At 49.8% G+C, this 25,846-nt stretch overlaps 1 protein-coding gene across 1 annotated transcript in view; it reads left to right on the top strand.

The window, feature by feature from the left end:
* PAWR (pro-apoptotic WT1 regulator) overlaps positions 1 to 25,846 on the top strand; it is a 131,165-nt gene that overhangs the window by 24,527 nt on the left and 80,792 nt on the right. Inside the window, exon 3 of the mRNA XM_078856483.1 lies at positions 22,842 to 22,928. Coding sequence (XP_078712609.1) covers positions 22,842 to 22,928 — 87 coding nt within the window. The remainder of the gene's footprint in view (positions 1 to 22,841; positions 22,929 to 25,846) is intronic.

Here is a 25,846-nt window from a genome sequence, read left to right on the forward strand (position 1 = left end):
TGTGACCAAAATTACTCCGGATGCAGCTTTCAGAAGCTAAGCAGAATTAGGGTGAAGCTTTGTTTGTTTAACTGGTTGAGAACTCGGCAGACCGGGATAGTCCCATTGGCAAGAGTGACCTGGATAGTGCTTGGAGGATGTGTGAACTTCTTTGCCACTGCACATAGCCAACCATGCGATGCGGGGAGAAAAATGTTTTTTGCTTGTCACAATTTGCATGCGGTTGCGGTGAGCTGCAGGAATGTGGGATGTCTGGCAGCCAACGTCATAGCCAGAGAATTCCATCCCGTGGTGGCATCAGCGGGGGGCATCGGTTGGAGGGGGGTATTCACGGCGGAGTGGATTCACAGGGCCAGGGGACGTGGTACGGCGTTGCGACATTGGGTGGCCGAGGTTGGTGGCCAGGTGGGTGGTGAGGTGGATGCCCCAGTGGCCAGTGGTGTTTTTGCCAACGAGACAGTTTCCATAGAATCTCAATGGGTCCATTCCATTTCCATTTCTCGATTAAATTACGTCACTTGCGTTACTAACTAGCCGTAAAGCCAACACGACGATGGACAGAAACCAACGTGAGTCTGCCGTTTCATCTCTTGTCCCCTGCCCAATATACAGGCCAGGACACCGTGTGGTGTACACTACTCGAGCATTATTGGCACTGCAAGAGAGAGGAAAGTGAAAACAAACGACGAAATGTGCAGTGGTGATACCTACGGGCCATCTGCGTGTGGATCGTGATGATGATGACGCCACGTGGACCGTTAAGGAAAGGGCGCCATGGGCAGAAAGACGTCGCTAGAAACGGCCGATGACTGAGACTAACGATGGAGTGGCAGGAGGGAACACACCCAAGGGCACGTCCGCCGAAGAGATGAAGTGATGGAATGGGCTCGTGTGCAGACGCGAGACATATGGTGTCATCGCCGGACCGTGAGGGATGGTGATGGTGTGGGTAGACCCTCGTCAGCAGTGAATAGAGAACAGATGATGATGATGATGATTACACGACAACTACTCTGCTGCAGAATTTGCCCAGCTGGGTGCTGCCCTTGACGAACAATTGACAGGTTTAGAGTTCAAATCCCAGCCAGCGGTCGACCCAGTCAATCACCCCGTGGGGGTTGTGTTTTCCACTACAGGTGAACATGCTTTGCCCTCTCTGCCAATGTTACAGGCCAGGCGGTGCTGCAGCAGCCTGAGTTGCTGGGCTCCGTCGACCAGGCCCATCATCTCTGCGGGGGGTTTTTGGTTTAGATCGCGTAAATATATAAATGTTGTGTCGTTAAAACCCGCCACCACCCGACACGACCAACTAGTAAGTGGTGTCACGTCAATAGAACGTGGCCAATTCGTCACTAGTACAGCACTAGTGTGTAGTGTATAGTGTAGTGTATAGTAGTGTAGTGTATAGTATAGTGTATAGTAGTGTAGTGTATAATGTAGTGTATAGTGTCGTGTACTAGTACAGCACACCAGTGTGTTGGAGAGCCAAGCCACAACATTTACAATTATTGTAAAAGCCAAGCCACAACATTTACAATTATTGTAAATGTTGTTATTGTAAATGTTGTGGCTTGGTCCTCCAACACACCGGTGTGCTGTACTAGTGACGAATTGTCATGTTTTGTTCACGTGATAACCCTAATTAGTTGGCTGTGTCGGGTGGTGGTGGGTTTTAACGACACATTTATATATTTACGCGATCTCACCCAACAACCTCTATTATGGATGATATTGTTCACGAAAGCCTTCGTGTTAAACTGTGGGGGGTGATTAAATGAGTCCCGTTTTTCTAAGAAACTGTGGAGAGACTGGCCCCTGCCAAGTGTACGTGGAAGGAGCCCTACGGACTCATTTGAGTGCCGCCTGATTGTCCGTTATCGCCGGGAGACGCTTTGACTTTGGGCTCCGAATAAACCTCGATTCTTGTCATCGACGGGAGGGCAAGGGGTTTGCAGAGAAGATAACCTCGCCTGCTCTTCTGTGGCGGGGTGACGGGGTGGGAGGGGAGAGAAAGCCCTCCTCGAGTTCCCCTGCCAGCCCTGATCAGGATGGCTCTCATCACGGCCTCCAAATGAAAGGGGGGGGGGGGACGAGCGCTGCTGCGAGCTGCCGCGAGGGCTGCTGTCGTCTTTGATCTCTCGCCCGATGGGCCCTCGAGGGCCTCCGAAGCTTCGCTCGCCTCCAAATTCCGTCGTTTTTACCAGCGCCCGGGACCTTTGAAGTTCCCCTCCCGCCAGCCCCCAGCCCCATCCCTCCCCCCGGCTCCCCCAAGGCACCGGCGCGCCCGGTTGGAGCGTGCGAGATCCTAATTTGAGTTGAAAAAGGGAGACGTTAGTAGCGCGAACCGAACAGATATATAACTGGATTTAAAAAAAAAAACGTTATATAAAAGTTGACACCAATTTGCAGGGGGATTATCCATAATAAATAAGCGGTAGAATGTTCAAGACGTTTGTGTTCTCGGGGAGAGCTGCTGAACCTCCCGAGACTCGCGCGTCAGGGCCCTCTCTCTCTCACGCGAGCTCGCTCACCACGTGCTCGCCTCGCTCACCACGTGCTCGCCTCGCTCACCTCGCTCACCTCGCTCGCTCTCACACAGCGCTGCCACCTGTCCTGGCTTTCCCAGCAGCGTCCTCTCCTTGAGGTGGCTAAAGCTGTCCTGTCAAATCTCTAAAGTCTTCTCGGCACGTTAAGATTCACGTTTTTTTTTGTCATGTGCCTAATAATAATCCAGCTCTTGCTAACACAATGTGCTTACACGTAGTTCTCTCCCCTTGTGGTTTTGTGAGACGTATTTTTTCTTTCCGTGATAGGTCCCAGAGTTTGTTGCTGCTGCTGTTGTTCTCTGAGTGGCAACTCTGGCCACACGCACGCAAACCCAAAACAATTCCCCCGCGCCCCTATCATTCGCCGGCGATATTGTGGAGTGGGAGTGGTGGTGCACTGGTGATATCACTCGTTAATGAACCTGGCAATCCGGAGTTCGATTCCCAGACATGGAAAACATCAGTGGCATCGGTCCTGGGCACTCCTCCCCCCTCCTTCAGCAACCCACAGTAGCCAGTGTGGTGAAGTATGGTCAAACAAGTCCCATGACCGACATTGCATGGGGAGGCCTTGCTTGGGTTAAACAAATGTAATTGTATTCGCTCATTCGGGTCATCCCTCGCGACCCCTGGTTGTGTCAACCTGTCAACCGCATTCCTCGAACTCGATAACAGCGGTGATGCCAGTCAATGGATACATGAGCTTTATAGCTAGGTGAGCGCGCACTGGTCAGACCAAAGGTCTGTCTGGGTTGGTAGGCCTGGGACAAAATCGTACAACAACAAAACAACTCTAAGCGATTATGAGAAGTAAAAATAAAACCACAATAGTGCAGCGTTACAACAAACACCCATTGCATGGCCCACAAAACGTCAGCCGTCACCGTCCTTGTCACATTTTTAAGTGACCTGGCCCCCCAAACTGCGACTTGTGTCCCGTCTTATCTACGGGGACACATCCACCCCTAATTTATTTTTATCTGCGAGCAAAGAAGCCCTGCCCTTTGTTGCCACGGAAACGTAAGGACGCAATAAAGTCCCACCCATGTGTTTTTTTTTCTTTCTCTGCCGGTGGGCTGCTTGGCGGGGTGTTTTTGAGGACAAGGCCAAAGAGATGATGTCACGGGGAAGAACCAGAACTTGAACTTCGAGTTGGGTTCAAGCTGTCATCTTGCCCTGGTCGGAGCACCCTCCGCTTTGCTCTTGCGGGTGTTTTGATCAAAGTGGCTGTTGGATCAAAATAAGCTCCCCAGGTCAATGGGGGGCTAGTTTTTGGCTTGCACGGCGGGGGGGGGGGGGCACTTAGCTCGCAGTGAAAATATCGCGAGTTCAGTTCCCGCTCGCGTGTTCACAGCCAGCTGATCGTTCTATACAGTTGTCACGGATTTGTGAGAAGTGACCAGTGGTTGTCTCGTGGAGAAGACTGCCCCCCCCCCCCCTCGTGGAAATGTGGAGTTTTCCCCACCACTGGCTCAGAGCTGCCGAGAGACACGGAACGGCACTTGCCCCCCAAACTCGTCGAAGTTGCGGGAGAGAATCTTCGACGCGATGTTGACGCGGACCTCTTCAAAGTACGAAGTCGCGATCGGGGAGAAAAAAAGGGAACGAGAGAAAAGCGGGGCCAACTTAAACACGGACCTCTCCGTGTCTCTCTCTGTCTCGAGCGCGCGCTCGTCACATCGGCCCCCACTTTTGCACTTAGCTAAACAAACCAAATGTTTGAGGTGGTGGAGGTACGACACGACGCTTTAAGTTCCCTACAGGGGCGGCTGCCGACAGAGTCAACTGTCCCGACGAGGTTCTCTACGATTTGTACAATGCGGTCTTTGCTTGCCGAGCTCCATTCTCATTTTAGGCATCCTCACTCCCCGCCAGCCAGGCCACCGGGTTTACGCCGAAGCCGCTCAAAAATGTGCGAGCGCGCGCACGAGAACGCGCGTGCCCGCTCACGGACGACAACAATCACAGTGACGGCCGCTGCCGTTTCCCGCTGACGTCGGCGTGGCTCTGATGCCAGGCTGGGTACACGTTGAGGCCGCCCGGATTGAGTGGGACTCTCACTTGGACACGCTTGGGTAACACGGGTTAACATTATACTCGGGTAGGTGACAGACGAATATGCCCCGCTATAGGATGAGCAAACTGTCGGGGCAAGTGCAGTTATTGAGCCACCTATTAAGGCCACCACGGCACACGATGGAGTGGGTGGCCGGCACCACGCTCGACCGCATTTGTTTCCCCAATGCTGATTTTTACACACCGCGCCAGGTACTCATTCAAGGATGAGTTGACCTAGGGGAGGCCAAGAACCGGTTCAGATATTCGGCCACCGATGTTAGCCGTGAGCGGGAATCGAACTTGGGTCCGCCCGGTTCGTAGCGTAGCGCGCTAAACGGCTACACTACGGCGGATGACACAGACACACACACATACTGATGAAGATCCCTCATCGTGCCTTGCAGACTGTTGGGGCAAGTGCTGTTAACGAGCACCTACCTAACCCCACGTCTGGCCGCCTTTATTCCGAATGCTGATATTTACACAGCACATCAGACACGTATTTCAGGCTTAGTTGATCTAGGGGTGGTCCACAGCATGTTGAGATGCCACTTAAAAGTCTTAAAACTTTTTTTACCAGGTAAGGTCCTCTGAGAAATATAGCACCTTTTCAGAAGCGACTTGGCTATCACAATTGATAGCTCAACGAAGTGGCTTGTCACATAGAAATTTCTAGCAGCCAAATACCCTAAACGAATGTTTCTAAATGTGTAAAGAAAAACAGGAGGACCCGGAGAAAAATCCACGCCACCACGGGGAGAGAGACACGCAAACTCCAAATATACAGGAGGCGTCAGGGGATCGAACCCACGGCCTCCTGTATATCAGGCAAGGTAGTTAACATCTCGCCACCGTGACACATTTGCCATTGAGCGCAGACACGCACAACACTTTGCTGGGCTATCATCTGTTGCCAGGTCGCTTCTGAAAAATAGCTTTAGAGCTCAGTGGGCCTTGGCTGGTAAAATAAAAATTTGTAAAAGTTTAAATACCCGTGAGATGGCATTTTTGAGTGTCGCCCCCACACACACGTGTGTCAGGCTGTCTCCCAACTTCTCCGGTTTCCTCCCACGCGACGCCGACGCATCATCACCCACCGTGTCCGTCCGGTGCTCGCCGAAGCTGCTTTGGCTTCCGGTTTGCCGGACGAATACATGGGAAGGTCCGCACTCGTTGCACACCCAGAGTCCTTGCAACAAATGAACCCACAATGCCCCACTGATCTCGTCAAGCAGCTTGAACCGTCACGCGAACTCCGGTCACCCTCGCAGCGGCGGATTGCGGCTGGCCGTCGAACAAAGGCGGTTGGCGCATCGCGCGCTTGCAGATGCGCTTCTGTGGCCGTCTGGAACGCGCTTCCTTCCTGTGTTAGGAAGCCACTGGAGGGCTATGCACTTTGAAATCATCCAGATTGACAAACGCATTTCTTTATCACTGCTTTTTCTGTTTAGTCTGTTGTCCTTCCCCGGAAAGAAGTTCAACAAAGATACATCACTCATACTTCAGGACCCTTCTGAAAGATTGAATCTGTCGGGAAGGTCATGACAACTTGAGACACACTGAGGCTTTCCTGGCTAAAGTCGTTATTATTGTAATACTGTACATTGCACACACACACACGCCTCACTTCCTCCGAGCTCCAAATTGTATAAACACACGCCCAATTTGTACCATTAGAGACCGCTGTGGCTGCTGCGAGTGCTCTAAGAATGGATTTATATCTTGATTTAGATTAAAGTGGCACTGTCTGCTGCTGTGCAGAGCGTACAACCGCACGGCTTTGCAGGAGTCACGGAATGCCGCACATTTTTGAACTTCGTGTGCACACAAAGTCCCGTTGTGTTTTTTGCTTCCAATTCCGACCCCCACCCCCAGTGCATTCCAGGTGTACTCGCTTTGTGTCCCGTTTAATTTATTTTTATTATATAGTTCTTCGTTTTCAGCGAGCCTTCGTCCATGTTCCAATCATATTTTAGTTTGTTTATTCGATTAGGCTCGCGACTCGTGAGGTTGTTATTGCAAGCGTCGGTTTTAATGACGTTTTGTTGGCGTCCGTCGCCACGGTGTCGTTGCGGCCAAGCCGTCGGTCGTCACGAGCCCGAGGGCCATGTTCGTGGGGAGATCAAGGCAGTGCACCACCGCGCGCCAGAGAATGGCTCGCGGAAGAAGACAACGCGGCACTGCCTTGTGAGGTCCATTCGACGTTTGCGAATTGACTTTCGCCGCGGCGTTATTGCCCACGGAATCGTTGGAGCCAGACGAAAGCTCGTGGATGAAAAGCGCGCGAGGTGAAGTGAAGATCAGGCCCGTGACACGGCCTAGCCGAAGCGTGGTGTTTTTTTTTTACATCACTTGCTGCAGAGGTTCACGCTTTGAATCCAGCGGCCGCCATGGTTTAATAAAAAAACTGAGTGTATTGACAAAAAATACTCCTTTACAGGATCAGAATCTTTATTCATCCTGCAGGAATCCGATGAGCTATGAAGCTCTTTTTCACAGATGTCCAGTTGGGGCGGGGCTTCACAGCGGAGTGAATTTATTGGCAGTCAAACACGATGTTAAATTAAGTGACAAATACAAGTGCGTTGCCAAACCCTCCGTGTAATAAGGTGCACTGAAGAAATTAAGACCGCACCCGCAAAACTTGTGTCAATAGGGTTGTACGAATCTGGTCGCACACGCAAACAGCTGCCGGATTGCAGTGCGTAACGCCAACTTTTACTTTCAAAATCCAGGGATTAAAAGTGCGTCGTAGAGTATATATGCGTGTGTTTGTTGTTGTTGTTGTTTGGCGTGAAGCCGTTCGGCGAACTGGGCTGCGACCGGCCGACTCGCTCGACTTTGATAGCTCGGTTCAAAATATATGGGTGGCTGAGAGCCCGAATCTCAATCCACGATTTCAACGGTGCCAGCTCGGTCGTTTGAGCATCCTGAGAAGAGATGTTAGAGCAGCGCTCAATGGTGTTGAGCGCACAATTTGGAACTTACACGAGCCGGTCTATTCGTATGATAGCAGCGGCTATCATATGAATAGACCGGCTCCCGTCATGGGACTGGGGAATTTCCACAACATTTTCAGGCCCACCAGGGGAGGTGAGCACCTCCCCCACCCCACCCTATTGCTCTCTTGAGCAGGGAAATAATTTAACTTTTTTTAGGATGCTTGTGGCTGGGTTTGGCGCTCTTACGGGTCCAGAAAAGGGCTGTGGGCTGAAAGGTTAATCAATGTATAACATCACTGTCATTACATTCTTCATACTGTTCATGCAAACAGCGCCACTTGAATCGAAATGCCTGCAATGCTGCTTAACAGTGGAAAGAGCAACAAGCCCCCTTGTGTTGTTGACACAGCTTTGCCGCATTAATGCCCTCCCCGCCTTTTATTTGGCCTCCGCCGCCGCCGCGCTGCAAGGTATTTGTCACAGCTGTAAAGTAAATTGGGTTCTCTAACTGTGGACAGGTTGAATGGGCCCCATTGTGCGTGCAGTGCCCTATGGACAGGCCTCCTCCCCTGAGCCCCGTGCCTCTCTCTTGTCCCCGGTGGAGGGGGTGCTGATGTCACCGACGCGGAATGCGGGCAAGGTGACATCAGGGTCACTTTTTTCTCTCTCTCTCTCATCCATTCAAAATGTGCCCTCCTTTATTTGTTGTACAAGTCACTCGATCGGGCAGGTCTCATTTGGTGGGGGAGGTGGGGTAAAGTGTGGTTACTCCCACCTCTTCAGAGACGTCTAGCATCTTGTGGAAGAGTAGGCCAAAATCACCTCCTCGAAGCAGAGTTCTCTCAAGCTCCCCATGTATTAGAGGCCCTTCCGCCAGCAGCGACGTGAGCCCGCGGAATTAGGGGGCTTCCCTTTATTCAACGAAATGAGAGGCTGTTAATAGTTGGTTTTCTCTGCCTGGGCAGTTGTGTTTCCTTACATAGTGATGAGTAAATAATCATCACAAGCACGACCCCTCCTCAAAATGATTATCGCCATGTTTCTTGCAGAAGTGCGGAGTTGGCCTGATAACTTGAATCTAAATAGTCTCATGGTCGTTATTGTTTGACTTGCATCACACTGGGATTTTACGGTGTTTTTTTTCGGGAAGATTTGCTGGTTTATCCAGGATGTTTCTGTTGCGCGTCGTCGCTTTAAGATGTTCTCTGTTCATATTTTGTTTGTTGCGGTTGCACCCGACTCAAGAGCCGCATGGCTCACAGGGCTTAACCTAATACATGAAACTTGAACTTTAAATTTTGATTGAGACTCAATGGGGTCCTTATCTGGACAACTGAAAGACTGATGTGTTTTCCCGAGGTAAATTGGAACGCACGGATAATGGTGTGAGAGGTCTGAATGGCTGCTCATCCCTGTTTAAGACTGCACCAGTGGAGGACATTGTAATTCTTACAGCGAGGACCATACCGTGCATCGGGCAATCACTGTTTTCTACCTACAAGCTGTTACCAATTTTATCGACCACAAATAGATGATGGGCCGAGTCAATTAAAGCTGGGTAGGAGATGACGGCAAACCAAGTGGATTTAATCCAATTGCACGAAGGTTTCAGTGCTATCCCCTCAGATGTGTGGGGCTTTTCCTCGAGGCATCTCTGGTTTTATTTTACCACCATCCACGTGAAGTCACAACGTTCGTTACTGTGATTGGTCAAACATCCCGATGGTTTGAGAAGTCAACATCATGAACCCGATTCAGCACTGAGTTAACAAAAAACACCATCGTCATCGTCGTCGTCGTCGTCGTCGTCATCGTCGTCGTCATCATTGTCGTCATCATCATCATCATTGTCGTCATCATCGTCGTCATCATCATCGTCATCGTCGTCGTCATTGTCGTCGTCATCGTCGTCATCATCGTCGTCGTCATCGTTGTCGCGTGCACGCCAATCGATGCATGCATCGCAAGCTTAAGAATGAACATTAATTGACAAATTCAACCATTGTTCCTCCCCTAATTTCAAAGTGTATAATCAGAGTACAATTATGTAGCATGGAGCGGTTGATTGCTTTTTTTTATATCGTTGATTATAATTTGTTCTATTTTACCATTTCCTTTTGCATACACCGGTCCATTGCTCTCATATTATTGTGATTACTGTACTTAAATTAAACCAGCAAAAATATCCCCATTTGAATTGCAAATACAACTAAAATAGGGAAAATTATAATTTCAGCAGCTTGGCTTATTGCTCTGACAGCAGCAGCAGCATCGGCAGCCAATGCAAACCCGCTCGCAGTGCGACGCCTTTAGCACACTCCACTGCTGGATGAGGAATTCCCCGTGCCACATCTCACGCTTGTCACGTGTGGGTTGGCCAAGGCGGGGGGCATAGAAATATAGTACAGTACAACAATGGCTGTAGCTGCACTGCCCTCAACTGCCCACTGTGTAGAGTTGAAATTGTATATTAGTCACTGTGGCACAATATACAGTACAGTGTGCTGTGGTCATTTGAATAAAATAATCACACGAGCAATGCAATCTGATTACATAACGCTGATTGCACCGAATACAACATTTCACGACTGTAATTTGATTTCCAAAACCTTGGCAGGATTGATAGCTTTTTAGAGGTAATCCTGCCATAATTAGTGAAGGGCATGTCCCACCACCATCACGGCCACACCTGGCAGTATTCACTCAAATCTGCAGAACTCGTTTCCCAGGATTTGTAGAACACGGAGGCGGGAGAGTTCACTGGGTCTTTCAACTTCTGCTGCGTTCCCACGGGCATTTAATATCAGACCACGGTGGCGAGATGTTAACTACCTCGCACGGTATACAGGCGGTCGTGGGCTCGAACCCCCTGACGCCTGCTGTATATTTGGAGTTTGGATGTCTCTCTCCGCGTGGGTCGTGCGGATTTTTTTCTGGGTCCTCCGGCTTCTCCTTTCTGATTTAGAAACAACGTGCGTTTAGAGTATTTGGCTGCTATAAATTTCCACTTGATGAGCCACTTCGTTGAGCTATCATTTGTGGCCAGGTCACTTTTGAAAAAGAGCTACTCAACCTGTGCTGCACCGGCCATACCTGGTATGGCCCAGCTTGGCCTAAGCCTCATCCCAATGCCTGGTTACAAGGCCTTGTTCTATCTCAAGCTAATTTCTTCCCCCTCCCCCCTGTTGGTTTTTTAACTCGTGGATGTTTCTCTCCACTTGTATCCATATTGTGCTCGAGGCAATCGTGTCAAGAGACAAAATATGCGTTTGTATATCTCGCATGGCAGTGAAAAAAACCTTAGTAAATGGCTCACGGAAGCAGATATCACCGGTCCGGGCCTGATTTTCGTGGGGGGTTATTTGTTAATAGTTCACTATTTATGACATTAGCACTCCCTCTGACCCACCCTTAAACTCATGCCCTTCTGATAATTCCACCCACTACTTACCTAGCCTCGCCTGTATTATAATCGTTTCCCATATCATATCATGAGTTGAGCGTGAGGCCATAGAATATTTGAAACTTGGAATTTTTTCTCTCCAAATGCTCCAATTTTGTGTCCGCCAATCAATCCGCTTGTCAGCTGTGGTTAGCTGGGCACGGTTCGTGCCCACGCCGCGCTCAGAACCGTCCCTGGCACATCGCGTCCAAGCTGCCGAGCCGTTGCCATCATTCATAACGCTCGCTCCAAACCACTCGCACCTCCTCATTAGCCACGGGCGACTCATTGCAACGTTACACTAATGTTGAATGTTTACCAATGCTTATTTAGTTTGTTCAGTGCCCTTGTGAGGCTTACCGTGTTACGGCGATAAATAAATTGTCATTATTATTCAGGACGTAATTATTATTTATTTAGGACGGTTATTATTATTATTCATTGCGACACCGAGATAGCCTTTCTGTAAACTGGACTGTTCAGTCGTTCTGTAGTTTTACTGATAAGTGGCAGAGGTCGCAACCGGGTACCCGATACCCGTACCCTACCCGATACCCGGCTACCCGTACCCGGCCGGGTACGGGTACGGGTAGCCGTTTGCGACCCTGGTGCGGCCGGGTACGGGTACGGGTAGGCCGTGAGTCACCGGTGAGTAACCGTTTGTCACTCATTTCGGGTAGGGTACGGGTACGGGTAGGGTACGGGTAGCCGTTTGCGACCCTGGTGCGGCCGGGTACGGGTACGGGTAGGCCGTGAGTCACCGGTGAGTAACCGTTTGTCACTCATTTCGGGTAGGGAACGGGTACCTATTTGCGACCCTGGTGCGGCCGGGTACGGGTAAGGAATCAAAACCCGTTTGCGACTTCTGAGAAGTGGCAGGGGCGATGACACTTGGAACCGCGTGTGTGGTAATGGGATTCGTGAGTGCTGGAGCGGAAGGTGCGGTGTGCAAGTGGGGACAGAAGAGAGTGGGGAGCAAATGTGAGGGCTGTGTAGGGGAGGGACGGGGTGGGAGGAGTGTGAGATCTGTCAAGATTTCTGAGAATCTGTGAGGAAAAGATGAGAGATTTCGGCGGTTAAAATAAATCGGTCTCAATTATTCAAAGTGCTTTCGTTGGAGCGACTGGGGATTGCGAAGCGACATCGTAGTGCGTGAGAAGTGGTTAATAAAGAATGTTCAGCCCCGTATGTACGTGCGTCAATATTGACAAATTTAGAGTTATGTTTTCTTAGGCCGAGTAATTGGTTGGAGGTGCTCTGGGCATGCGAGGCTGCATTACACATCCCCGTGTAAGCATTCAATTATGGAAATCTGTTATAACCACGTTTTTATAGAGGCCCATCAGGGAGTGGTCATTAAAGGTGTACATGTAAAAAAATGTATCTAATAAATAATATTAATTTGTACAAGCAATATTACCCAGGGAAGCAGCAAGACTTCGTTTCATGAGGATTCTGAATTTGGATGTTTGGCCGATTCGTTTTTAAGGAGTGATTAGCCTCATGTTGGATGAAAATCGGAGTTTCGGCTGAGACCATGAACTCATTTCAATTGTGAGCTCGATTTGATCGAAGTGGAAAAAAAACCCGATTTCAAACCCACAGTCTCAGCCGCGGTGGCTCACTGCTCTGATTCGTGTATCCTATAATTATGCACCCGTTACGTACGCACGGGCATCGCAATATATACCTTATATAGATATCTCTCTGTCTCTGGCGGCAAGTCGTCAACATAACGAAGAACGTGACACGCACGGCGACGCTCTCCAATGCGGACGACGGAATCCCCGAACTCGTGCACAATCGCTTGTAACAGTGGTGCAACATTGTGCCGGAACCACAGAACCGTGGAGATGGGGTGGGGGTGGGGCACAATCACGGAGAGATCAGTGGGGTTCACCGGCACGGTACCACGCGCCCTCGTCTTGGGTGATGGGGCAACGCTGTTTACGGTGCCTAGAGTTGTTGTTGTTGTTGCTCCGGAGACCGGGGGATCATTGATCGATGCTCGGTCGCCTGGGTTGATGACGGCATTCGTCGTGAATTGTCACTTTTAACAGAGTGGGCCGCGTGAAGGCTTCCCGCCATCTTCCACTCCGTGCGCAGTGATAAGGCGCCACGGCTTTGCGTCATTTTGTATTCAGTTCAGTGTCCTCCGTTGATTATCTCCTTTGCAAGGGAGAAGATCGACGGACCGCGGTTGCGTAGGGACGGTTGTTAATTTGCTCATGATTCCGAGTGGCTTTTTAAGCGTTAGATATGTGGCCTTTGAAAACTTACCCGGCAGTGAATTGTTGGGGAATATTCTTGATTGATGTCGCGTGTTCCAAGCGTGAGCTTTTGGGCCTCTTATCGACACACCCGACGGTGGCGCGGGCCCACTTCTTCATTCCGCTCTTTTGCTTCAGTGGTTGGGCCGCACTGGGGGGGGGGGGGGGGGATCCTTTCTGTTTGTAAACCCGCAAGATGCCATATAAAACAAATCCCATCAAAACACATTCATTACAAGACGCCCCCCTAAAGCGATTTACAAATGTAGTCACAATTGTTTTGGGAATGCCAATTTCTGGCGGCCAATTTTCAAATAGGACATGTAAAAAATAATGCAGTGGGGGTGGTGGTGGCGGTGGTAACGGGAAGCCAATGCATTTATGGGCTTCTCCTTGGACAATTGTGAGTGCTGACCTGAGAAGTTTCTCCTCGTGCAGTCAAACTTTCCACGAGAAGAAAACAACAACTGCCAGAAGGGAAACAAAACACCCCACCAACAAGTCCAGCTGAATGTCGTGGATTCATTCGTGGCAAGTTCTCTAACACAATATTCAGCACAGTTTATTTCCACCATGGTAATTGCCACAGCAGGAAACAAAAGCCTCGAGCCTGTCATGCATTTAAACTCCCACTGTTCGCTACTGCGTGGAGCTCGCTCAAGTTGAGTTGTGGGTAATTGTGCAGGTCCCGGTGAAGTCGTTTGATGTTTGATGAGGCTCATGAGCTGGCAACAGACTTGCAAATGAATACATACACGCACTCGATTCTCGTGTGTACGCTTGTGCGTGCTTGCTAACACCACTTGCCCCAACAGTCTGTTGAGGCTTTGCGGGAGATATTTGTCTTGGTTTGTGCCTGTCTGAGGAAGATGGTTTGTGGCACATTGTTTAGCACAGCTGGCGCATTTTCCAATCATCTCAGTTAGCCCATAACACCTAGGTCTGTCCCATCAGCTCTTCTTACCAGGGAGCCTTCGACACCTCACGCGACCTCAAAGTGCACCCAGCTTGGCGCAAGCGACGCGGCGATGCCGCCGCCACTCTGCGGCTGGAAGGGGGACGTTTGCCGGCGGTAGGGGACAATTGACGGAGTGGCGGCCAAAACGGGAACACATCTGAGCGATGAAATCGGCTCATGCGCAGGTGCTAGATGGAGTGCTGCGCAGGATAACCTTGAGAAGTGGCGACAGCTTGTTGGTGGGGGGAGGGGGGGTGGCAGGCCTTGAATCAGCAGTGAATTGATCTCAGCCCAAATAGCACGATACATTTTTTTTGGTCATTATTAATTGGCTTAGCTGTGTACCAATTCTGAATGTGATTGAAATCCTCCTGGAGGTAATGGACCAGCTGCTGGTTCCGTTTTAATGAAGCACCTGCGGATTACCGAATATGCATAGGTGGCAACAAGAACGTTTTACATGTACTTGGGAGGTCATTGGTAAAGATGGGGCAATAACTGTGGGCCTTGGCTTGGTCTCGAGGGGGACACCGCAGTTAAGTGGCAGAACGTTTTCCAGCGACCCCTGTTAATTGGGCCAATTGGAACTTGTTTGGTAAACGTGAAAAAAAAATCACATTTGAAACATTCAAAATGAAAGCCAGCTTCGCGCGGTGTCTGTCTGACCCGGCAACCTGGGTTCAATTCTCGGTCATGGATACTAATGCAAGGATGCATCGATTTAAAGATTGATAATAGTTGTTAGCTCCCAATACGTGTTCTCAATCGGGTGCACAGCAATTTCCGTGTTTATTAAATACGGCATGTCATTTGTGTACGTTGGATATATTCGCATGACTCCTCCCCTGCAGCCACTAGAGGCTTTCCGCTAGTCCAGGGGTCAGCAACCAAAACGTTACTATTCCATGTTAGCAGGTAAGGCCCACTGAGCCCTATAGCTCTCTTTCAGAAGCGACCTGGGTGTCGCAAATGATAGCTCAACGGAGGAGTGGCTTACCACGTGGAAATTTACAGCAGCCAAATATGACTTGCTGTCCTGCCACCTAGATGTGTAGGTGGAACACCGGAGGCCCCGGAGAACAATCCACACGACCACGTGGAGAACGTGACAACTATACAGGCTTCGGGGTCTGGGTCGAACCCACGACCTCCTCCATGCCGGGCGAGGCAGTTGACACCTCGCCACCGTGACGCCTCTCAACGACAAGACGAGCCGCAGAAGCCCTGAAGGAGAGCCGCACGCGGCTCCGGAGCTGAAAGGCTTTTGCCAACCCCTTGCACGAGTCCATCCGAAGCGAGTGCCCTGTAACTTGATTCATGTTTCGATTTAAAGCTTTCGTGACTGCAGGGATTCATCTTCTTGGTTCTTTCGGTAAAGTCACGTAGAAGGGAAATAATACAATAATAAAAATAAAACATAAAATAATAAAAATAAACATAATAAACGAAAAAAATTCTCACGACGTTTCGGCCACTACACAAGCAGCCGTCCTCAGGTGAAGAACAGGGCTGTCGGAAAGACAGCGTTGTCTGCTTGCGTTGTGGCCGAAACGTCGTTAGAATTGTATTTTATGAAGTTGTATTTTTATTATTTTATTATTTCCCTTCTACGTGACTTTAACTAAATAACCAAGAAGAAGTTGATTCATTTTCTAAACGTCAGCTCTGTGGACGGCCTAAATAGGCGCTCGCTAACAACAACACAACTGCTGCGGTCTGCAGTCTGTAAAGCTAAACGGGGGGGGGGGGGGGGGGGTTGTCCGTGCTGCGACTGTAAACGTTTACTTTAACGTGGACTGCTTCTCACAAGTGATAAAAGCTCCCGGCTCAGTTGCCTGTGGAAATGTAAATAATCCATTGAGCCCCAGTGGCAAAATGAATTGCCCGAGAACGAAGGTAGTTTATTTTAAAACTCTTGGAGGTGGTTACCACGAAAACCACTTTTGCAATAATGAAAGTTCAATTCTTCCCCCGATTTCACATGGAGGGGGACACGGGGTTGTCAGGGATTGTGCTCATTCCTCTTTTGCAGCCCTGAACTAGTGGTGAAAATTCCACATTCCCATGGCAGAGGAAAGTCTAACCACAGGCCAAAAGCCTTTGTCGACTTTTCACAGAGTGAAGGCCAGAACCAGCCCGGCACGGCTCAGGAAAGCCTCAGGTTGTATTTCCACTGCACAAGCCGAGCCGTGCCGCTGACGTGACGCAGGTCGAGCGAGTAGATAACGCGGTGGGCAATGAGGTGTCCTCACCCTGTGCTCACCTATGTCACACGCAATCAATGTAGATTAAAACTAATTTCTTTTAAACTGCTTTTAGTGTTTGTTATGTTGTCCTCCCCCAGCACCTCCGATTAGCACGGTTGGCTACGTACGGTGCGAAAGAAGTTCAACATACACGTACATATATACAACCGTGGCCCCACGTGGCCCCGAGCCAGATTCGGCGGTCTCGTGAGGCCAGCGTGTGCGTTGGATTGATTCTGGATCGGCGTGGCAAATAGCCCGGTGGAAACAACCAATACCGTGAGGATCCCCCAGTGCTGGCTCGGCACGGATATGCCGGTGGAAAAGGGCCGTTTATGGCACTGGCCGTGTCTCTCCTCTGTCTCCTTTTGTGATCTACAGCCGACTTAGCGTTACAAAAACCCTTCACTCTCACGAGGAGCCGACGCGTGCGTTCGCCGAAGGATCGTAGATGCACGTTTCCTTTCAGGCACGCAACAAATATTTCCACCTTCTCTGCACGTAGCTGCTTAATGAACAGTGGCAGTGATAGCGTGTGTGCGTTCTTTTGTTCCGTTTCGTAACTTGAATGTTGTTCGGCGCGGGCTTGCGCAATCTCGTAGCTCTCTTGTGACCGTGTCGTATTTTTAGAGAGTCTCCTTGGGAGGGAGTGCCGTTGGATCAAAGGCAACAACGGCTGAAAGAGGGTGGAGAACTTCTTAAGTTTGCCGGATTAATGACAACAATACCTGGGCTCGCTCTTTGGCCGGGCTCACCCAGCCTGTTTCAGAACAAATTGGCACACGTTGCAAGCCACTGTTACTGGTAACAAATTACTCGCGTCTTTGTAATCGGGCTAATGCATTTACCATTGCACGCAATGTTCCGGTTGATTACTTTTTTTTTTAAAGAACTTGTTTGAATTTTTTGACTTCCAAAAATAATTAAAAGGGATAAATGATTGTGTCTTGCGGCTTAGGTCAATGTTGGCACAGAAGCAGCCGATGCACGCACACGCATACACACACGCACACACACACGCACACACCCCCCCTGCACAACAATCCTCGCGGGGTTCTGCAAGAGATGGAACGCGTAAAGGTGCATCCCTGCAAGTTCTTGCTCACATCACTGCCGGAAGAAGGGCCTCCACCAGAGGGAGCCCGAGATGTCATTCGGATGGGGTTGACCATCATGCATAACAGCTGTTTCAGACTATGGGGGGCGGGGGGGGTGCTATGTTGTACGCAGTGCAGCAAAAGCCATTGTGCTGGGCTTGCACGTCCCAAAGTGTATGCTCCCTGACGTCACCAGCCCGCACCGGGCAGCTTGGTGAGGTATGGTCAAATAATCACCACGATCCGCACGGTGTGGGGATGCCCTCATCCAGCGATGGACGGTGTTAGCAAGCACGCACGCACACAAATCACGTAACTGTGCGTCCCGTCGAGGTCGTGCTTTGGCAGAGAACCTGCCTGGCTCGCAGTGTTTTTGTCAGCATATGACGACAGCAACAATAACGCTCCTCGTAATCAAAGTGAGACCAGGGCCTTGAAAGCAAACATAGCAGCAAAAACAGTACTGTACGGAACGCATCGAATAAAGTCAAACGCAGCCGTGGCAAATCAAATAACCACCTCGACCTACATGGCATCGGGGGGGACACCTTTATCCGGGCAGCAGCCTCACAAAGCTCTGTTCTTGTACTTTTCAAAAGTAACCCTCCGAGCGGTCGGAGGTAAGTCGTGGTGAAGGCTGCTCACGAGCCATGCGTCATTCTCGGGGCCTCTGTGTCAAGGGAATTGCGTGGCGCGGCGTGCATGTCGCTGAAAGGTGAGCCCTGGAGCCGTGCTCCACTCGTTCATCCTCGGCGCTCCTCAAAAATCCGCTTCTTTTTTTTTTAGTTTTCGGCGTCAAACCTATTTTTTGTTCTCGTCTCAAACCTTCTGTCATTTGAGAAAAGGCCACGGCCTGGGGGTGGGGGGGTGGGGGGCTGTAGCTTAAAAAAGCGGTTGGAAGTGCGCATCAGGAAGAAGAGAAATTTGGGAGAGGAGAGGGGAGTTTTGCTGGCTCGTGCGTGTGTGCGCGTGTGGAAATGCCATTTTTTTGTGGCGCCACCGGTCCTGGATCGTGTTGTTATTGGGCGCGTGTAATCTTGAGGCTTACAAATATCTTTTCGGGGAGGTGCCGACGGTCGTCGAATTTCACATCGTGTCAGGAATTGGGGGTGGGGGGCTCCCCTAGAAGACGGCATCGCAGAACTCGGTGGGGGGGGCATTGCTGGACGACATTCCATCAGGCTCGGCAAAGAATGGTTTCACCTCGAAAAATGCAATAAGGTTTATCTCGCAGAAAAGTTGTGCCAATTTTAGTCAAAAGCGAAACATGTTTGCAATTACTTTTCGGCGCGGGGTGGGAGGGGTTGGGAGGGAGTTAGTGAAGATCTGGCTGATACAACACGAATCGGGAAATTAGAGGGCCTGGTTTAATTACGAGAAGATGGAGCCAAGGTTCAAGCTAAGGATCCCAGTGGTGCTTGAATAGTGGCACTGATACAAAGCATTACGAGTCAATTCTTTGTTGAGAAAAACTGGGGTGCCCAGATAAGAAAATCCACATATACGAGGGGATAGCGCGTACGCTTCGTTATACACGCGGGCAGATGGGTCAAGCAGCCTACTTGCTGTGCTGCCACCTATTGGCCAGCTCGTGCACCTGCAGATGGGTGTCTTTCACAGGCGACGGTCTCTGCACGACTCGCAAAATCCTGACTCGGGGGGTGGGGGGGGCTTTTTAACATTTGTCGGCTTCTCCCTACTCTCCGTCTCCCGCCCTGAAGGTTGCGAATATGATTGATCGCGCGGACTTGGTAAGCACGGCAAAGCGCAGTTTCCATCGGTCAGCGCCGCTGTAATTGTAACGAATGACTGACGCAGGTTTAATTTGGTGCGAGGTTATTAATGAACATCTCCCTCTTCTGTTTCTATAGCCACACCGCAGTGCCCCGTGGCGTCCCAAGGGGTTTCGCTCCGTCGTTGCCAAATTAAGTTTGACAAACCCTTGTCTTGGGCCCTGTTTTCCAGTAACTAATAATTAATCTTCTTGGTTCTATAAATCACTTAAGGTAAAGTCACGAAAGCTTTAAATCGAAATTTAATCATTTATCATGTCTCGGTGGATTGTGGGTAATTAATAAGCTCACAGGTATTAAGGTTTGGCCTTAATCGCTGCAGATAAAGTAGCATTGATCGTTGGATTACATGTTACTTTATTTTGGCATTGAAATGTACGGAATGCACGCCTTATCTGTTAATTATGAATAATACATTGTAGTAATTTTCAGTCCATTATGGATCAAGGCCTTCCCACGCCGTCGCAAATCCTGGGAATTTTTGTTACCACATTTCTCACTGCTGGTTGGTGAAGGGGGGAGGGGCTGGAGATGGGGGGTGAGGACTGGTTCTGATGTCACTCACCACTGATGTTTGCCGTGGCTGGGATTCAAGGTCAGGTCTGGGTCTGTCGTGCGGTGTGTTCACCACTGTGCCATTGTTACATCCCATACGCCGATAACTGGGGCACACATTCTGCATCCTGTTCTCCAGCCTTCGTTTAAACAACTTGTGTCTCGGCCGTCCGTATACATTTAAACAAACATAAAAATATCTATCTATATTTGAGTTTCGCAAGAAAGAGGCACAGACTGAGAACGAGATTGATGCACGTGTCGACCCTGTCTCAGCGTTTGTTTTTCATTTCGTCGAAATTAATGTTCTCTCAGTCGCAGCTCTGAGATGTTGAGTCACAGGTTTCAAACTCTGCTGGGCTTGTGGTTATTATTTCCCGGTGGGCTGCCAGAAACCTGCTCACTGTTTAAAAATTAACGACTTCAGGAATTTGAGAAATGTAAGCAAATAAGCGGTTGTGAGCGCGCCGGGTCTGTGAATATACGAGGGAGTTATTACGGCTGCAACGTTTTACACTTTTTTCTCTCGCTCCTAATAAGTTAATCTCTACCTCCTTGGACTTGTTTGTTTAAATAAAATTAAATAAATTAAATGCTGTATAAATCACTTAAGGTAAAAAAAACGTCTTCGTTGGCAGCAAAGGATGAGGACTAGCAATCCCTTGCTGAAACTAGTCACTGCTCTGAGATCGCGATGTTAGCAGCCGATGTTGCCCGATGAAAAGTTCTGATACCTCTAAAAATCCAACGCTTGTGTTTTGGAATGTAAAGTCTTGCCCCTCCATCAATTAACTATGAAGTATTTTTATTTTAACAGGTAAGGCCCACTGAGTTATATAGATATTTTTTCAGAAGCGACCTGGCTACAAATGATAACTCAACGAAGTGTCTTATCATTGTGTGGAAATGTATATCAGCTGCCAAATACTCTAAATGAATAGAATGGGGTGGGCACACACGTCTTGTTGGTGGACTTGCAACAATGGCAGAAATTCCACATTCCTATGGCGACGGGCAAATCCCCTGCATGGCATGAGCACTGTTGACTTCCAACGAAGGCGGGCCACTTTGACCCCTGACCTGAGCTTGAACTCACGCGATGCCACACGGACAGATGAACCCGACATCTCACCGTGGTCCTGGCGTAGCCCTCGACACAAGAACTAACCAGTTCCAGATGACGCAACATTCCGCTGCCAAACTCCTCGTCTGAACCCCGCAAACGAGTCCGCGTCTCCCCAATGCTCCGATCGCTCCGCTGGCTCCCAATGCAATCCCTGAACAATTTCAAGTTCGCACTCCTCGCCGTCTTCAACATCCTCCGTGGACTCGCCCCTGCCTGCTGTCTGCCTCTCCCCTCCCACCTCCGCACTCGACTCCCCCTCCACGCGCTCTCCTGCCTCTCCCCTTCTCATGTCACTCTGCTCCCCTTCACGCACTTTCCGCTCCAGCAAGCAAGGCTCTCTGTCGAAACCCTCTTGTTAACTTTTCGCTCCATGGGAGGTCGCTGATTCTCCTTTGCTGCCTCCAACGTCTGAAACTCCCTCCACGCAGCCAGCCATCCGTGCTGTTGACCCCCTGCCCCTGCATCAGGTTCAAGCTCACGGCCTTCCTTTTCTATTTTTTGTCTTTCTATGACCGACCGCGTTCTCTCTGTAGGAATGAAATAATTGCCCGCCGTTTATGTGCAGCATCTTCAGATGCGGTCGCATGCAGGCGCAATGTAAATCCCAATTGTATTGTGTCGTATGTCAAGTCATTGTCACGTGATTACACGGTGAAAAATTGCAATAATGATATGGGATGACCGTTGTGTGCGTTTGTGATGAGAGCACCAGTGTTCTTGTAATCTGTTGCACGTCAGCGTAAAGGACTTATTTGGAAGTAACCTTGTCCCTAGTAAGGGTTGGACAGTGCCCATATACAGGGATGTGAGCTCATTTGAGGACCGTTCCAGGTTAAATACGATTAAGAGCAGAATAAACACATGGGGAACGGGGATTGCTTCAACTAAAGCGATGCCCCATGCACTCCAGACACGAGCACACTCTTGATTACTAAGAGCACATTTCAGTTTCATTTATTAGGTATAACCCTGTGAGCCATGCGGCTCTTGACTCGGGTTCAACTGCAACAAACAAAAACATGAACAAGAAACATCTTAAAGTGACTACAGGCAACAGAAAAATCTAGGAAAAAACTGCAAAGTCTTCCAGAAAAAAACACCGTATTTCAACGCCGTGTGCAAAATTCCCAGTGGGATGCAAGTCAAACAATAACAACCATAAGACAATTTAGATTAAAGTTATCAGGCTAACTCTGTACTACAACAAACAAACATGGCTAAACCAAAAGTTTTTTTCAAAATCACCAAAATAAATTGAACAATAAACAATATACATAACATGTACGACCAAACTTTGCAGCGGCAAGTAGAAATAAATGGCAAAAATGTTTTTCCCACCGCTGTCTATGGCTTTTAAAAATAAAACGAGAAAACAACCAGGAAGTGTTTGTGCAGTGCATTGCAAACTGCAGGATGAACCCAGCCACCCAAGTTCGATTCCCAGCCTGATCATGATAGTTGATGATCGCAACTCGTTCACCTCGGCTGCCCTCATAGTCTGGCATCAGTCCTCTCAAGACACCCGTGCCGTTAACTCCCATGCCCCCGTTCAAGTCAGAGGCTCAAGGCCGTACTTTATTCCTCTGCCTCTGACCGACTGCCCCTTTCTCTCTAAAATAAACATGATCACGGTTTCTGTACAGCGCCTTGGGATGCGACCGCCCTTGGACAATGCATCAATCCAAATTACATTTCGTCGCGTTGTCGCCTATTGACGAGGATGATGCAGAGATCAGGGTTCTCATTTTGCCGTGACTCCTCCGTTAAGTCACCTTGCTCCGTTTGCCGCATCTTCCCCTCCTCCGCAGAGCCCAGAAGAGGATGAGGAGGAGGTGCGTCAGAAACATCGGCCGGACGAGGAGGAAGCGACGCAGCACAACACCTTAATCAACGAGGTGAGCGGCTCCTCCCACGCGAGTCCCATGACACAGCGGCCCCCCAGGGTCTCCCATCATTCCGACGCTCTGTCCCACGACGCCCACTACGTGTTGCCCGATTGCCTAAGCCGACACGTGTTTAGTGACTCCATCCTGACAGCAGAATCACATTACACCAACGGTGAAAACTTTAGTGTCCTCCTCCGTGATCTGCACCCGAACTCCCACCGCTTTGACTCATCCTGCTGGTACCGAAAAAGAAGTGGGCGGAATGTTGGTTCTTCATCGATCGCCAGTTTTTTTCCCGCAAAAGGGCAAACGATGCCCTCCTGATTTGGGAGCCGTAGATTCACTGCCGTCTCAGCTGTTTCAGTGAGGCGGATGTCAGGAGGTCCTGTGAACGTTATCACACGCTCCCCTTGCGTTTGCTCACACTCCCCTTTGCTGATGAATTTCATTATGCGTTTATAATTTATGTAATTCATTACCATTCTTTAGCTGCAGCCTTTAGGGCTTTCGTGGCTTAGTTGTGTTGCCCTCGCCGATGACGATACGCATCAAAGCATTCTATATTTGGGGGTATGGCTCACCGATAAGGCCCGGCAAGGTACCGTGTAACGTTATGGGCCCTCCTTGGTAATGTATGGCTCTGTCTTGTTGGCGGAAGGAGCGGGGTGGTACGGTGATTTGCACCGCCGCGCTATGAATCCTGTGAGCCGAGTTCGATTCTCGACTGCCATTAACATCAGTGGCGGGTGAAACCAGGACCTCTACTGCCCTGCCTCCCCTTTGCCAACCAGTGTGGTGAAGTATGGTCAGTTGGTGGATTGAGATTGGCTGGAATGTGTTAATTTGTTTAAAATCTCGTTAATCAGACCTTATGAAGGTCAGATGTAGGCACATGTCTGTAGGCTACCCATAATCCGTAATGGATTTTTTTGGTTCGGCCCAAAAAATTGAGGCCTAACCCAAAAATATATTGTGACTGAAACGGCGTTCGCAAATGTCCCCGTTGAGTGAGACTATGCGCGATTGCCTCATTCGACGGACGTCAGCCAAAAGATTTAGCGTAAGTTCTGGACAAGTAAAACTTACCGTACATTTAAAATATACTTTTTCATTTTATAATTTCCTAACCTCGCTGAAGCAGCGCTAGTATTTGATATACGGTATATATATATAAATATACTCCACTCCTACCGATTTTCTAGCCAGCCGACAGGTCTCTAGCTCATTACCTGGGGCTGTGACGGTAATGGCTTTCGAGCTTGGGGGGGGGGGGGTTCGTGACAAGTGTTTAGGAATCCCAGCCGGCTGATCAAGGGGACTTGGTGCGGCGTGCACGTGAGTGACAAAGGGGGGATTACGCCTAAGAGGGAAGGGGGGCGGGAGTGTGATTTCCGGAGCTATTCCAGTGCTCGCAAAATAATCCCCACCTCTGCCCCCCCCACAAAAAGGGCACTGAAGCGCAGAGAGGCTTTGGAGCTTTTGAATAGAGGCAGGGGCTGGCTGCTGCCAAGACTTAAATATTAAAATGCACCACAGAATCTAAGAGCCCAGAAAGCAGAAAAAAACACAATGTCCGTTTTTTTTCTTCCCACGAGGAGAGCGGGGGGGTTGATTCAGAGCCGTGTGCTAGGAAGCGGGGTTTGTTTGGCTAGAGTTGGGTTTTTTTTGCCCTTTCTGGGCAATGAATGAACAGAGTTGGTTGGTGGGGGGGGGGGGCTACAGCACAAGACGGCGCACGAGAGCGCGCAAATGCGACTGTGAACACAATTGCACGCGAAGACGGAGACCACCTCTCGCCCCCCCCCCCCAAGCCGTTGCGTTGTAAGGTCGTGTGCCGTTAGCGAGCGCCTATTAATGCCTGCGTGCTGCGTGCTTGGCCAGGATCGTGCGTCCCCTGATGTTTGTTACGGGTGTATCTCGCCAGGCTCTCAGTTCATGGCCGGGTCAAAGCGGGTACCGATTTCCAGAGCCGTGCTCTGTAGTACACCTGTGGATATATTTGATATCCGACCCTGTGCCAGGTATCGTACATGTGTCGCCGGGCTTGCAGGACAGAGCCCGTCGTTAAGAGATCTCGACACCAAGACGCTAATTGTTCCACGTACACAAATGAGCACGTGCACCTTACCTACACAAAAACATGCGGACACGGACACACACACGCACACACCATCTCTACACTGATGTTCGCCATGGCCAGTGATTGAACTTAGGTTTGTAGTGCAGAACGCAAACCAGCTGTGCCCATCGTTTGTACAACAAGAACAACAAGAACAACAAGACGCCACCCGTCAATAAACGACGCTGAAGTGACGACAGTTCTTGTGCCAGGCTAGGTGCACTTTGAGTCGGCGTGAAGTGTCACGGCTTCGCTGTGGCCGGAGATCGTGTTGTGTTGTGTGTTAACTGACTGAGATGACTGGCAGATGCACCACCTGAGCTCCCCACTGTGCCGCACGTATTGATAGGCATACACACACGCGCACACACGCACCCCTTGCTCGTATAGACAGCACACGCGATCCAATCACACGCAACCACTTGAGCTTGTACAGCAGCCGCACAAAAAGAGAAAAAACAACAGCAAAAAATACATCATTCTCAATGTGCACACAGCTGGCTCTCGGCAAAGAAATAGATTTGATACAAAGGTGAATACACGTGACCAAAGACAAAGACCCCCCGTATAGCCTTAACATACCCATGGGGCAAGTGCCGTTAGCAAGAACCTACGAAAGGCCGGCACGGCACACGAAAGGGATGGTTGGCCAGCGCCATGCCCCGCCGCCTTTGTCTCTCCAGTGGCAATGTTTACACATTGCACAGGTTGCTCGGTTGTGGCTGAGTCGATCTAGGAGAGGTCCAGGACCGGTTCAGATAATCGTCACCGGTGTTGGCCGGTAAGTGGGAATCGAACTTGGATTGCC

The sequence above is a fragment of the Lampetra fluviatilis genome, chromosome 5 (genome assembly GCF_964198595.1).
Source record: "Lampetra fluviatilis chromosome 5, kcLamFluv1.1, whole genome shotgun sequence".
NCBI classification, from domain to species: domain Eukaryota; kingdom Metazoa; phylum Chordata; class Hyperoartia; order Petromyzontiformes; family Petromyzontidae; genus Lampetra; species Lampetra fluviatilis.